The sequence below is a fragment of the Enhydra lutris genome, unplaced genomic scaffold, assembly GCF_002288905.1.
Source record: "Enhydra lutris kenyoni isolate GAN:26980312 unplaced genomic scaffold, ASM228890v2 scaffoldscaffold52, whole genome shotgun sequence".
Taxonomy (NCBI): Eukaryota; Metazoa; Chordata; class Mammalia; order Carnivora; family Mustelidae; genus Enhydra; species Enhydra lutris.
Window position 1 is genome coordinate 13920137 of NW_019154136.1, and position 13684 is coordinate 13933820.

General features: G+C 61.2%; 1 protein-coding gene across 7 annotated transcripts in view; it reads right to left on the bottom strand.

Moving 5' to 3' along the window:
- Nucleotides 1–13684, bottom strand: part of LOC111157090 (cohesin subunit SA-2-like) — a 54755-nt gene that overhangs the window by 30005 nt on the left and 11066 nt on the right. For 5 of the 7 annotated variants that reach the window (XM_022518321.1, XM_022518319.1, XM_022518318.1 and 2 more), the window contains 7 exons: nt 12456–12552; nt 10978–11054; nt 7653–7724; nt 3953–4157; nt 2058–2209; nt 467–540; nt 31–154 (listed from right to left, as the gene is read on the bottom strand). In XM_022518321.1, the coding sequence (XP_022374029.1) occupies nt 31–154; nt 467–540; nt 2058–2209; nt 3953–4157; nt 7653–7724; nt 10978–11054; nt 12456–12552 (801 nt within the window). The remainder of the gene's footprint in view (nt 1–30; nt 155–466; nt 541–2057; nt 2210–3952; nt 4158–7652; nt 7725–10977; nt 11055–12455; nt 12553–13684) is intronic. The other 2 variants (XM_022518322.1, XM_022518323.1) reach the window with 2 other exon arrangements.

The window sequence follows — 13684 nt, forward strand, 5'->3', positions numbered from 1 at the left end:
ACGCAGGGGCGGGGCGGCAGGGCCGTGCACCTTGTCGTACAGCATCCAGCCGATGTACTTCAAGTAGTTGTTGTCCAGGAACAGGTCTGGGTACAGCCTGACCCAGCAGCCCAGCTCCCCCATGCAGATCACACGGATGTCCGAGCTGATGTCGCTGAGAAGCGAAGTGAGAGCGTCACCCAACGGCCACGTGACATCACTAGCACCGTGGGGTCACGTGTCTGTGATGCCGAGTGAGGCCAAGACATGGCCTGGGTGACGGGACACGCGGGGAAGTCACAGCCTGGGTGACGGGACACGCTGGGAAGTCACGGCCTCGGTGACGGGACGCGCGGGGAAGTCATGGCCTGGGTGATGGGAACATGTGGGGAGGTCACGGCCTGGGTGACGGGGGACACACGGGGAAGTCACGGCCTGGGTTCCAGGGACACGTGGGTACATGCATGGCATCGAGGCTAACCCTTACCGGTAGCGGGGCACAAACGTCCTTTTGAAGAGCGCACAGATGATGTTGTCGATGGCCATGGGCTTGTTCTGGAACTGCAGGAGCAGAAGCGCAGACGTGTTAGCCAGGAGCGGCCGTCTGTGGCCTCCAGGCAGCTGCGGCTGGTACGTAGGAAGCCGGCTCGCGGGAAGCCCGCACACGGCCTCCGGGGGGTCGCCCCCTGTCAGGCATCTGAGTCCTGTACACGGACGGTCCTGCCACCACAGGACCGCGGGCCGTCCCGCCTGCCCGGATTGGAGCCCGCTGGGTCCCTCTGCACACACGTGCGTGCAGAGCACCACGGGCCGTCCCGCCTGCCCGGATCGGAGCCCACTGTGCCGCTGCACAGGCCTACAGGGCAGGGATGAAGCGGTGAGACTGGCGGGTAAGAGGGTGTGGGTGCGGGAAATCGGCTAAGGGCTGGGCGGCAGAAGCGAAGGCTCTGGGCTAAAGGTGGGAGGGTGGGTTGAAAGGACAGGGGGGTTACGAGGCCAGCTGCGGGGTAAAGGGGTGCGGAGTGCAGGCAAAAAAGCGGAGGGGAAGGGGTAAAGGGTGGGGGAGCAGGGGTGAAGTGGGACAGAGCAATGGAATGAGGGGTGGACATGAAGGGGCTGGGGGCAGCACAGGGGGATGAGGGGCAGCGGATGAAGGGTGCAGGGTGAGGGGATTGAAGGGGTGAGGGGTGGGGTGAGGGGCTGACAGGGCGAGGGCTGGGGTGAGATGCAGGGGTGAAGGGTGATGGGGTGATAGGGTGAGCAGTGGCATGAGGGGCGGGGGTGAAGGGGTAACAGGGTGAGGGGTGGGGTGAAGGGCAGGGTGAAGGGGTGACAGGTGAGGGACAATGGGCTGGGAGCAGGAGTGAAGACGTCAGGGGCTGAGGGCTGGAGGCAACAGGATGAGTGCTGGGAGTGCAGGGGTACGGGGGGATGGGGGAGCGTGAAGAGGGGAGGGGATGAGGAGTATGGGGCAGAACCACAGGGGAGGGGGACCTGGAGCCCGGAGGCGGAAGCACCCACACCGTGCTTACCAGCCCCCCGCTCGCTGGCGAGTTGTGCGCAGACCTTAACCCCGGAGAACACTCCCCAGTCCTGGGGACCAGGCGCTGCACGTGGCCACAGCCGCCCCGCTGACCCTGACCGACCAGAAACCCACACGCGTGGGGCAGCCTGGGCTGGGGAGGGCCCCCAACCCAGAGCAAGGGGGCGGGGCCGGGGGCAAGGGGGCGGGGCCGGGGAGCAAGGAGACGGGCCAGACCTAGACTCCCCCATGCTTCCTACCTCTGTACACCCCTACTGTCCCCACCTGGGCACCCCCCACCGCTCCCGTACCTGGTGCCTGCGCGGGTCCAGCAGCTCCATGTAGTACTCGTCTCCCCTCCTCCACCTCTCCCTCCCCACCCCTGCACACAGCCCCCACCGCACCCCTACATCCCCACCCCCACGCTCCCGCACCTGGTGCCTGCGCTGGTCCAGCAGCTCCATGTAGTACTCGTGTCCTGCCCCCATCCATCTCTCCCTCCCCACCCTGCACACACCCCCTCCGCACCCCTGCATCCCCCCCCACGCTCCCACACCTCGTGCCTGCGCTGGTCCAGCAGCTCCATGTAGTACTTGTGCCTCCCCTTGAGCTTGGTGATGCTCTCGATCTCGTACAACCGCTGGGCCGTGCGCCTGCCCGTGCAGATGCCCTGGTTCACGCTGGCCAGTGCCGTCAGCAACTTCATCGCTGCCAGCAGAGCGGGGCTGTGACCCTGGGGCTGGGACCCCCAGCTATGAGCCCGCGTTGGGCTCCACCTCCCACAGGAGGGACCCTTCTGCAGCACTCAGAGGGGGTCTGGGGGTAGTTGGGAGGTCGGGAGGCTGGGGGGGCCGCTGCGTCCTGCCCCTTGCTGGGTCACAAGATTGTGTACAGTTTCCCCCACATGATGACTGTGCACGCGGACCTGAGCACACATCTTAGCATCCCCAGGGCATGGACACACCCCACAACCTTTCCAGCGGCAAGGTCATGTCTGTGCCCTGAGCGGGCAGAATTCCACCAGGTGGGAAATGGTCTCAGAGGGACACAGGGCCAGGACCACAGCAGGAACCGGGCTTCAGCTGAACAACCCCAGCTCAGCAGGCTGCAAATGCCCAAGGAACCTCGCTGCGACTGGGACACGTGGTGTCTCAGGACCAGCAGTCCAAGGTCAGAATTCACGTGCAGGACACCGCCCCCCCCCACTCCGGGGCACGTGGCACCATGAACACCGTGTCCCCTGCAGACCCAGACATGGGAACGAGACACACGGAGCCACTGTGTGGCTGAGACACCCTGACACACACATGGAAAGAGCCCTAAATCCTCAGGGACCTGTCTGACACGGGACTGACTGGAGTCCCCGGGGGACACATCCCTCCACAGCCTCCTCGTCACAAACTCCGGATTTCTTCGTGGTTCCCAATGGCTCTGCGCAAAGATCCTGACACTCCCTTACAAATGTTCCTGTGCGAGCATCACTCCGCAGACGGCTACGTCCACGGCCGCTGCACCTCCTGTAAGGACGCAAAACGCACAGGTCCTCTAACCACCGGCCTAAGAGCAAGTCCCCCAGTCAGCACCGACCGCTCAGCGTCCATTCAGGAAGAAGCTGGCACTGACCGCTCCGCACGTGTTCGTGGAAAACACAGACCAGGTACCGACACCCAACCAGTAACCCGATTTGTAGAATTATTCACTTAGAAAACCTAATACCCCCGGTACAGGAGAAACAGGACATGCCCAGGAGGGCCAGCCCTGGGGGTTCTCGTGGGGACGGAGGGACAGGACACACTAGGGTAGGTTCTCATGGGGACAGACAGATAAGACATGACCGTGTGGGCTGGCCTGGGGTCTCTCGTGGGGACAGAGGCACAGGACACGCCTGGGGGGCCGGCCCTGGGACTGAAGAGCCCACCCTCTGTCCAACGTCAGCCTTGCCACAGCCTCTGCTGTGGAACATGTACAGGGACAACTCTGTGCCACTCGCCACCCAGTCCCTCTGTGAAGCAAACGTCCCTCCATGGCTTCTCCATCCCCTCCAGCTCCTGGTGACCACCCGGCCAGCAGCCTCTGCCCCCTGCAAGCCAGCACAGGGCAGGCCCGGGTGTGGACATCTGCCCCGGGACAGCAGAAGCCCAGGCTGAGGCCCCTGCCCCTGTGTTCGTGTCCCGTGGCTCCCGGCCCTGTGTCCCATGGTCCCTTCCCCCACAGTCCATGCCCCTGTTCCCACGGCCTCTGCCCCTGTGTCTCATCTCCCCTGCCCCCATGTCTGTGGCCCTTTGGCCACTGCCCCAGCCCCACAGCCCTTTCCCTGTGTCCCGTGGCCCCTGCCCCTGTGGGCCCTGGCCCCATGTCCCCTACCCCCATGTCCTCTGGTCCCTGCCCCCACGGCCCAGCCAGCCCCCAAGTCAGCAAAAGCTGGGGCAGGGGCCCGGTGCAGTGTCTCACCGGCCAGGGAGCTGGTGTGCCGCAGGCTGTACACGGCCGAGTTTGTGAGGCCACTGAGCATGCCGATCACCGTGTCCATGAGGTGGCCGTCACACAGCACCGAGGAGTGTGTCTGGTGCACCAGCAGCTCCGTGAACTCGCAGAAGTTCACCCGAAACCTCTTCCAGAAAGGCCCCGGCCCCACGATGGGGTAAAAGTCGTTTTGCTGTGTTCAAGACAAGAACACAGGAAAAAGGGTGAGATGCTGGGCTGGGTCTGGACCCATCCCACCATCACGATATGGAGCTCTGCTCCTGGACAGGGGACCCTGGGTCACATGAGCATACACTGACCCTGCACTTACAGGAGGTGACCCGTCCACTCTCAGGGTAAACCCCAATCTCCCAAACCCTGCACCTGGAGGGGGTCACATGTCCACTCTGACCCAAGTAACCCTCAATCTCCCAGACCCTGCACCTGGGGGGGGTCACATGTCCACTCTGACCCAGAGTAACCCTCAATCTCCCAGACCCTGCACCTGGAGAGGGTCACACGTCCACTTTGACCCAGAGTAACCCTCAATCTCCCAGACCCTGTACCTGGAGGGTCACATGTCCACTCTGACCCAGAGTAACCCTCAATCTCCCAAACCCTGCACCTGGAGAGGGTCACACGTCCACTTTGACCCAGAGTAACCCTCAATCTCCCAGACCCTGCACCTGGGGCGTTACACGTCCACTCTGACCCAGACTGACTCCATGTCTCCGAGCTCCTGCTCCAGGGTGGGGGTCGCACGTCCACTCTGACCCCGGGGGCCCCGGGCCCCCACTCCCATTCCCGCACTGGGGGCGCACATATCCGCAGTCACCGCAGTGACCCCCACTCTCCCGGACCCTGCAGCCGGCAGAGCTCAGACTTACGCACCGGCCCAGCGACCCACCACCCTGACACCGGAACCTGGGGTCACACAGCACACCCAGCAGGGTCCGCGCCCGCCCCCACAGCCTGCACCCCCCACCCCTCCCGTCTGCTCCGGAGGCTGCGCTGGGCGGACCCCCTCATGTGGGAAGGAGCCGGGTCTCCGGGCGCTCAGGGCAGCCAGAAGGACAGCGAGCAGGCACGGATCGGACCCTCGCCCGGCTTCCGCTCGGTTCCGGCTCACCCCGCGGGTTTGTGGGCGCGCCCGCCGCACCAACCCGCCACCCGTCAGCCTCACGGCCTCCTTCCCTCGGGTGCCCAGCAGGCCAGTGGAGGGCCCGGCTCCTGCCGCTCTGCACCTGCGCGGGAAGGGATTCCTCAGGGGAACCCGCCTCCAGCCTCTCTGCGCCCGCGCGGGAAAGGGTTCCTCGGGGGAACCCGCCTCCAGCCTCTGTGCGCGCGTGGCAAGACGTTCCTCATGGGAACCCCTCCAGCCTGGCGTCCGTCACGCATACGGACAGTCTGAGTCACCTGCACAGCCTGCGCGAGACCCCTCAGGGACGGTGAGCCCTGCAGGGAGGCTGAGGCTGGAGGCCAGAACCCAGCAGGGGGATGACGCAAAGTGCCCAGCCTGGGGGTGCCCAGAGGATGACCGAGGGTCAGACATGCCGCAACTCTGTGCTCTTCGCATGCTGCACACCCGTCACGCTCTACCCCCACGTGCGGCCGTTTGCCCCCCGCCCATGGTCCGCATCCCCAACTCCGCAGAGTGTGGGGCTGCGTTCACAGCTCCCTGCCTCGCTCACACTCACCCGTGCAAGCAGGGACCCACGAGATCCTGCACAACCTCTTCCCACACACGGTGCCCTACCACCTGTGCCATCCCCCATGCCAGGGCCCCCACGCTCCGCATCCCACCTTCCCCAGTGCATTGTCGGCACAACCCTCCTCCTCCATGCTGGGACCTGTGTGCCCATCCCCCATACTTTCCCTCCTACACATCACTCTCTCTGCGCTAGTCCCCGGCGACTGGCTCCCACTCTTCTCCCCCAACCTACTGAGCCCCTCCCCATTTGCTGCGGTGTGAGGGGGAGGGGTGCCCTGCCAGGGACTGGCGATCAGACTTGGTGGGGGGAGTGCAGTTGCTCCAACAAGCCAGCCTCAACAGGACACCCCAGCCTCAAAAACCCTGAGGCCAGCTGAGGCTTCTACACCTTCAGTCAGTCCCTGAGAGGTGAGGCCACAGCTCTAACCGGGTTACAAACATGTCCTAAAACCCCCCATCCCGAGGCTAGACCAGGTCACTAATCAGGTACAAACATGTCCCGAAAACCCCCGTTCTGAGCCTAGACCAGGTCACTAACCACTTACAAACATGTCCCGAAACCCCCCATTCCGAGGCTAGACCGGTCAGTAACTGGTTCTGCAAGGTCGGTCCTCACTGCTAAGTCAGTGCAGTTTGTGAGAAAACCTCCTCTGCCCTCTCTGTGAAGTGCACGAATCCACTTTACCTCATCTGCACACCCAAGATGGTGAGAAATGAATGATGTGAGGGGCACCAGGTGAATCTCCAGCCCACAGGACACCTGCACTATCTGCGTCACAGGCCAGCCACACGGTGCCCCAAACACCCTTCTCCACCCAGACGCCCTTAACTGGTTGGGTCATATCAACAGTGCCCATGACAACAACACGCACACTACAGCAGAGAGTACAGAGAGCACGGTCGGGTCTAAATGTGCCAGTGTAGATGGAACAAGATCCAGTCTCAATTCACCAGTGCAGACAGAACACGATCAGGCGTAAATGTGCCAGGGCAGACAGAACACAGGTCTCCATGACACAGTGTGGACAGAACACGATCAGGCGTAAATGTGCCAGGGCAGACAGAACACAGGTCTCCATGATGCCGTACAGACAGAACATAGTTAGGGCTCCATGATGCAGCATACACAACACTGTCCGGTCTAAACATCCCCATGTAGACAGAGCATGTGTGAGATGAAAATGTGCCAGTGTAGACAGAAGAGTCTATTTCAATAACAGTGAGTAGAAAGAACACTGTCAGGTCTAAATATGTCAGCGTAGACAGAACATGCTCTGATCTAAATGTCCCAGTGTAGACAAAACACACTCTGGTCTAAATGTGTCAGTGTAGACAGAACACATTAGGACTCCATGACACAGTATAGACAAAACATAATCCCGCCTAAGTGTGCCAGTGTAGACAGAAAATTCAGTTCCCATTACACAGGATAGAAGGAACACTGTCAGGTCTAAACGTGCCGGTGTAGACAGAACTTGCTCCCGTCTAAATGTCCCAGTGTAGACAGAACTCACTGGATGAACTCACTTCTGCAGGACAGGTCAGGCCTAACGGTCCCGTGGTGCAGAGCCCGGTGTTCTCATCGGAAGCAGCATGCCATGGGACCCAAGTGCACTCAGCGTGGACTGAGTGCGGTCAAGTCCTATCCTGCTGTGGACAAGACTGGGAAGCTCTACCGCACTCAGTGTGGACACTCAGTGTGGACAGGGTGGGGTCAGGTCTGGTCGAGCCCTGCCTCGCTGCAGGGTGGACGCGGTGAGGTCTGCCCGCACAGTGCCGGCAGAAGCCTGTCCCCAGGGCCAGCTCAGTGTGGCTCTCGTGGGAGCCAGGCACGCGGCCGCAGTCCCTTGTCGGTGATCACGGCGCTCACCCCACGCTGAGAACGGCACAGGAACTAACCCGGGGCTTCGCTGGCCTCCGGCGGGCTGGGAAACCACACAGAACCACCCCACTCGTAAACTCTGGAATGTGTGTTACCAGTTTCTCGGGCCACATGATGGTCAGGATCCAGGGGTAGGCCAGAAACTTCTTGTAATACAGCCCGGTCTCCTGCAGGGACAGACGAGATGTGCCGGTGAAGTCCCTCGTCCCCAGACCTGCAGCGGGTCCCAGCAGGACGGGCTGTGAGGCATGGGGCACCGGAGCTGGTCCGCCTCCCCTGGCGGATCCCAGAGGCCGAGGCCCGTGGAGGGTACCGGGGGGGCGGGTGGGGAATGGTTCCAAGCAGCCAACAGCATGAAGGATGCATCTCTACAAAAACAGTCCACGGACACCTCTACATCAATGCCCTCGTGGGGGCACGGACGGATTATCTGTGGCACTCAGCCCCTTCGTGGACTCAACTGACACTTGGAGCATGCGCTGTGTCATCTCTAGAGGCCAGAATGGGGAGATGCCATGGCACAGACACCAGTCTGCACAGAGGACTCGGGAGCGTCGGAGCCTCTCACGCTCCGTGGCCACGGCTGCATACGGCCAGTGCCGTGGCCGTGCATGTCACCCCACCCGTGGTGGGCCCTCACGCTGTAGCATTTCCCTACGTGTCCAGGGGTGTGCTCTTTGGGAAGCGCAGGTTCTCCCATGAGGCACACAGGCTGGGGGTCGGCAAAGCCCCCAGTGCTGCTCCTGAGGTGGGGGAGACTGAACGGGACCCTGATCTGGCACTGGGGGCTCTCCGAGGAAAGAGGCCCAATGGAGTCAGCCGTGCTGAGTGATCCCAAGGAAGGAGCTAAGTTCAGGGACACTCAGGCCGGAAGCAAAGTAGGGGCGTCCTCCTCAACTACGGGCCTGGGCTCTCCCACATGCTGAACGTGCCACATGCTGAACGTGCCACATGCTGAACGTGCGGGCTTCAAGAGAGCTCTGGGACGGACAGCTAAGTGTCACGTGGCGTCCTTAGCTGGACCCTGCATGGGACAGACAGAACGTGAAGGACATTCCTGAGACAGGCATGGTAATATGTACAGACGCCTCACACGGACGCTGCCCTCCAGCAGCTCGGAGTGCCCCAGAGAGGACAGGACCACGGTCACATGGGAGTGCTCACTGTCACGCACCAGACACAGCCAGGGCCAGGTCAGTCTGCAGGCCCCTCGCAAGTGACTGTGGTGAACACACACAGAGGGGCAAACATAGGTGTGCACATGCACGGACCTGCACACACACTCACATGTGCACAGTGCACGCATGCACTCGCTCGCCCATGTGTAGAGTGCTGACGTGTGTGTGTGTGTGCAGCACTGAGGCACACACACGGGGATAAGGTGAAGACGGCACACGAACATGCACTCGCTCCCTCGTGTGCAGAGTGTGCACGCATGTGCGTGCATGGCGGAGACAGACGTGCATGCATGGGGGGTAAGCTGCAGATGGCACACGTGTGCACGCATGCGCTCGCTCACGTGCCGTGCATACACTTGTGCAAGCACAGCAGAGGCACACATGCACGCATGTGGGAAAAGGTGAAGGGAGTGCACACACACACATGCAATCTCTCACTCATGCGTATCCTATACACACGTGTGCGTACACAGCACTGAGGCACACACGTGTACATGGGGGATAAGAGAAAGCACACACGCGTGTAATCACCCACTCACATGTACCACATACACACGCATGCATGGCAGAGGCACACGTGCGTGCATGGGGGTAAGAGAAAGACGTCACACACACGTGCATTGGCTCACTCACATGTACCACGCACATGCGTGTGCATGCATGGCACAGAGGCACACGGGCAGGCATGGGGATATGGTGAAGACGGGAGAGCATTAGCTGCTGAACACAGGTGAAGCTTATGTGTTCCTCCCCTTTTCTTAGGTTTGACGTTGTTACGAATAAAAAGTTAAAGGAAAAAGTCACTGTTCACGGACTTGATTCCCAAGACTTTCTGGAGACACTTTCTAAGTATTTTAGGCTGTGAGAAATTTTGTAGATATTACGTCTGTTCACTGAAAGGATGAGTCCATCAGCAAAGTATGATCCACACACACAGCGGCCGAAGACGCCACCTTGAGGAGGAAGGACGTTCTGCACCTGCTGGGACGTGGCTGGGCCTTGAGGACATCAGCCGACCCAGAAGGACCAGCCCTGCCTGATTCAACGTACACAGGGTCCCTAGCGGAGCCCCATCCACAGAGACAGACAGTGGACGGTGGGCCTGGGGCTGGGGGACGGGGATGGGGAGACGGCGTTTGGTGAGGGCAGAGCTTCGTGTCGGGAAGATGGAAAGCTCCGGAGCCGGAATGTGGGGATGGTCGCACAACAGCGTGAATGCACTCGGTGCCACTGAGCTGTGCGCTCGAGAGGGTTAAGACAGCAAAGTGTAAATGGGTGTCCTTTACCACAACGGAAAAAACATCCGCAACGAGAGAAAACGGCCTTTCCATGCAACGAGGCGTGAGGTCACTCGCAGCCCGGGGACCCGAACCGTGCACTGGCAAAACGGACGCAGCATCCAACACGGACGGGGGCGGACCCACGCAGCCTCACACACACGTGGAGAGGCCGTGAGAACAAGTCGGCATCACAGCACGAAGCAAAACGAGCATGCACTCTGACCCTTTGTCACACGCAAACAGGGGACACGTGCAGTAGGACCCACACACACACGTCCACAGCCACACACAGACCAAGCCCGAAACCAACCGGACGCTGTCTGAAGCAGAATGGGGACGTGACCCACGCACACACATGCGATGGAACATTCCACAGCCACGACACGGACGTTTACTGGACAGGAATCACGTGTATACAAACTGTTCCTTAAATCGTGTGTGCCTGGGACAGAAGAGCTTCACAGACACCGCCCCAAGCACGGTGCCTCCCGGGCCCGGAGCTGGAAGCCGGCCGAGTGCGACTGGCACGCGCAGGACCCTGCGGCACCAGAGCCCGAGCACGGGAACACCGTGAGCACCGAGTTCAGGACCGCAGTCCTCCCACCGCGGGGAGGAGCTCAGGATGGGCACAGGGCGTGTCTGGGCACCCGCTGGCCTCGCTCTGTGTCTTCCCTTCCACGACGGCCACCTGCGTGCCGTTTTATAGCCACATTTTGCCGTGCAGGACAGAGTTCCACCTTGGATTCACGTTCACGTTTTCTTTATAAAGAAACGTGGTCCTGCCCGCGAAGCCCTGGGCAGCCTCTCCTCACAGGGAAGCAGAGGAGGACAGCTTCTGGCCGGAAGATGGAGATGCCTCAGCTCGTCCCACCCCCGAGCCTGACTGCAAACCCACGTGCCCGGGGGGTCCAGGGCACCGACCTCGGGCCCCAGTCTCACGGGGTGCCCGGAGCCCATCCCACCTGGTCAAACTTCTCTGTCATTTTGTGCACCACTTTCTTGCCTTCGTTGCTCTGGTACAACTCAGCCGTCACCATCCCTGCGAGAGAAAGAAGGAAACATGCTTGAAGCCAACCCTCCTTGTCCCAGGGCATGACGCCTCGTCCCCGAGAGAGAACGGCAAAGCCGCGGAATGCAGCTTTTGCGGCTGGGGTCCGCAGGCACTGTGCCCTGCGTGTCTGTCACCACGGGGCTTCTGTGAGGCACCCTCAGGGCGCCCGGCCGGACACCACTGGACCTTCTCCAGAGGCAGGTCCTGCCCCCACAGCTTCTGCGTCAGGGTCCAGAGGGAGGGGAGGCTCCGGCTGTTTGCTGGTGCCGACGGCTAACGGACAAGGACACAGTACAACAGACTCCCTCACAGTATGCACCTCCGTGGTGCACACACATGCCGTGGTTGCCCGTCGCCACAGCCTCCATCCCCCACACGTGGGTGGTCCCCTCTCATTTCCGTGGCCCCAGGAACCACGGAGACCCCGCCCGCCTGCGGATATGCCGTTCTGGACATTTTGTGCACAGCCCGTGTGGCCCGTGGCATCTGCATCTCTCCCCGAGCACCGTGAGTCTCACGTCCACGCCTGTGGCCGCGGGGGTTGGCGTTTCCCTGCCGTAATTCTCACGCTCTCCCCTGAGTGATTCTCACACTCTGAGAGTCTCGTCACCCCCTTGCACATGGCTGGGGGAGCGCTGAGCCCGTCCATGGGCGCCAGACAGGAGACACAGAACTGCCACGGACCACAGTGTGGCCCTCTGGCAAAGCCCACCCACACCAACCCCCAACTGGGAAGCAGCTGAGCCTCCAGGGCAGGGTCCTTCCTGCCTCTTCCAGCCTCTGGGGCTCTGGGCATCCCTGGGCTGGTGGCCACGTCCCTCCCATCCGTGCCTCCGTCCTCACGTGGCTTCTCCTCTGTGTCTGTCCCTCCTCTTTTTTTCCTACTGTTTTATTTATTTATTTTAGAGAGACAGTGAGCACGAGCAGGAGAGGCAAGAGAGGAAGGCAGGGAATGTCAGGCAGACGCCCCGCGGAGCGCGGAGCCTGACTTGCGGCGTGATCCCAGAACCCAAAGATCACGACCTGAGCCGAACACGAGACTCAGAGGCTTAAGAGACTGAACCCCTCAGGCCCCCGTGTCCCTGCTCTTACGAGGACCAAGTCTCACAGGACTAGGGCCCCCCGAAGGATCTCTTACTGCTCACACCCACAAAGGTCCTTCTCTACGAGGTCACATCCTGAGGTCCTAGGGTCAGGACGTGGACGGATCTCTTCTCGGGCAGTCAGCCTCTGCTCTGAGGTAACCGTGCTCACACAGACAAGTCTCCTACCGATAAAAGCCTCTGGAAAAGCCCAGCCCGCCCAGTCTCTTACATGCATGGACAGGACGGGCAGGCCCAGCAGACCCCCGTATGGTGACGCTCGCGAGCGTCCAGGAGCCCGGCTCACCTTCACAGCCACAGCACTGGACAAAGAAGCTGATGAGGTCCAGCAAGGCCAGCTCCCGGTCCTCCTTGTAGGACCGCACCCACTCCTCGACGGCCGTCTGCTGGGCAAAAGCCAGAGGTGAGCACACGTGTGATGAGGTATGTGGAACCGGCCAGATATGAGGACACGTGTGATCATGCGTCTGACCCAGCAGGGAGCACTTGTGTGTGCAAGCGTGTGTGCGATCAGGTGCACGTGATGGCCAGTGGTGAGCACATGTGTGTGATCAGGTGTGCATGATGGACAGCAGTGAGCACGGGTGTGCAATCAGGTGTGCGTGACGTGCAGCGGTGAGCACGTGTGTGCGATCAGGTGTGTGTGACGTGCAGCGGTGAGCACGTATGCGCAATCAGGTGTGCGTGATGGGCAGTGGTGAGCACGTGTGTGTGATCAGGTGTGGGACAGGTATCAGTGAGCACGTGTGTGCGATCAGGTCTGTGGGAAGGTCACCAGTGAGCACGTGTGTGTGATCAGGTGTGGGACGGGTATCAGTGAGCACGTGTGTGCGATCAGGTGTGGGACGGGTATCAGTGAGCACGTGTGTGCGATCAGGTCTGTGGGAAGGCCGCCAGTGAGCACGTGTGTGTGATCAGGTGTGGGACGGGTATCAGTGAGCACGTGTGCGATCAGGTGTGGGACGGGTATCAGTGAGCACGTGTGTGCGATCGGGTCTGTGGGAAGGCCACCAGTGAGCACTTGTGTGTGATCAGGTGTGGGACGGGTATCAGTGAGCACGTGTGTGCAATCGGGTCTGTGGGAAGGCCACCATTGAGCACGTGTGTGTGATCAGGTGTGGGACAGGCAGCGGTGAGCACGTGTGTGCGATCAGGTGTGGGAAGGCCACCATTGAGCACGTGTGTGTGATCAGGTGTGGGACAGGCAGCGGTGAGCACGTGTGTGCGATCAGGTGTGGGAAGGCCACCATTGAGCACGTGTGTGTGATCAGGTGTGGGACAGGCAGCGGTGAGCACGTGTGTGCGATCAGGTCTGTGGGACGGCAGCGTGAGCACATGTGTGCGATCAGGTGTGGGACGGGTATCAGTGAGCACGTGTGTGTGATCAGGTGTGGGACAGGCAGCGGTGAGCACGTGTGTGCGATCAGGTGTGGGAAGGCCACCATTGAGCACGTGTGTGTGATCAGGTGTGGGACAGGCAGCGGTGAGCACGTGTGTGCGATCAGGTCTGTGGGA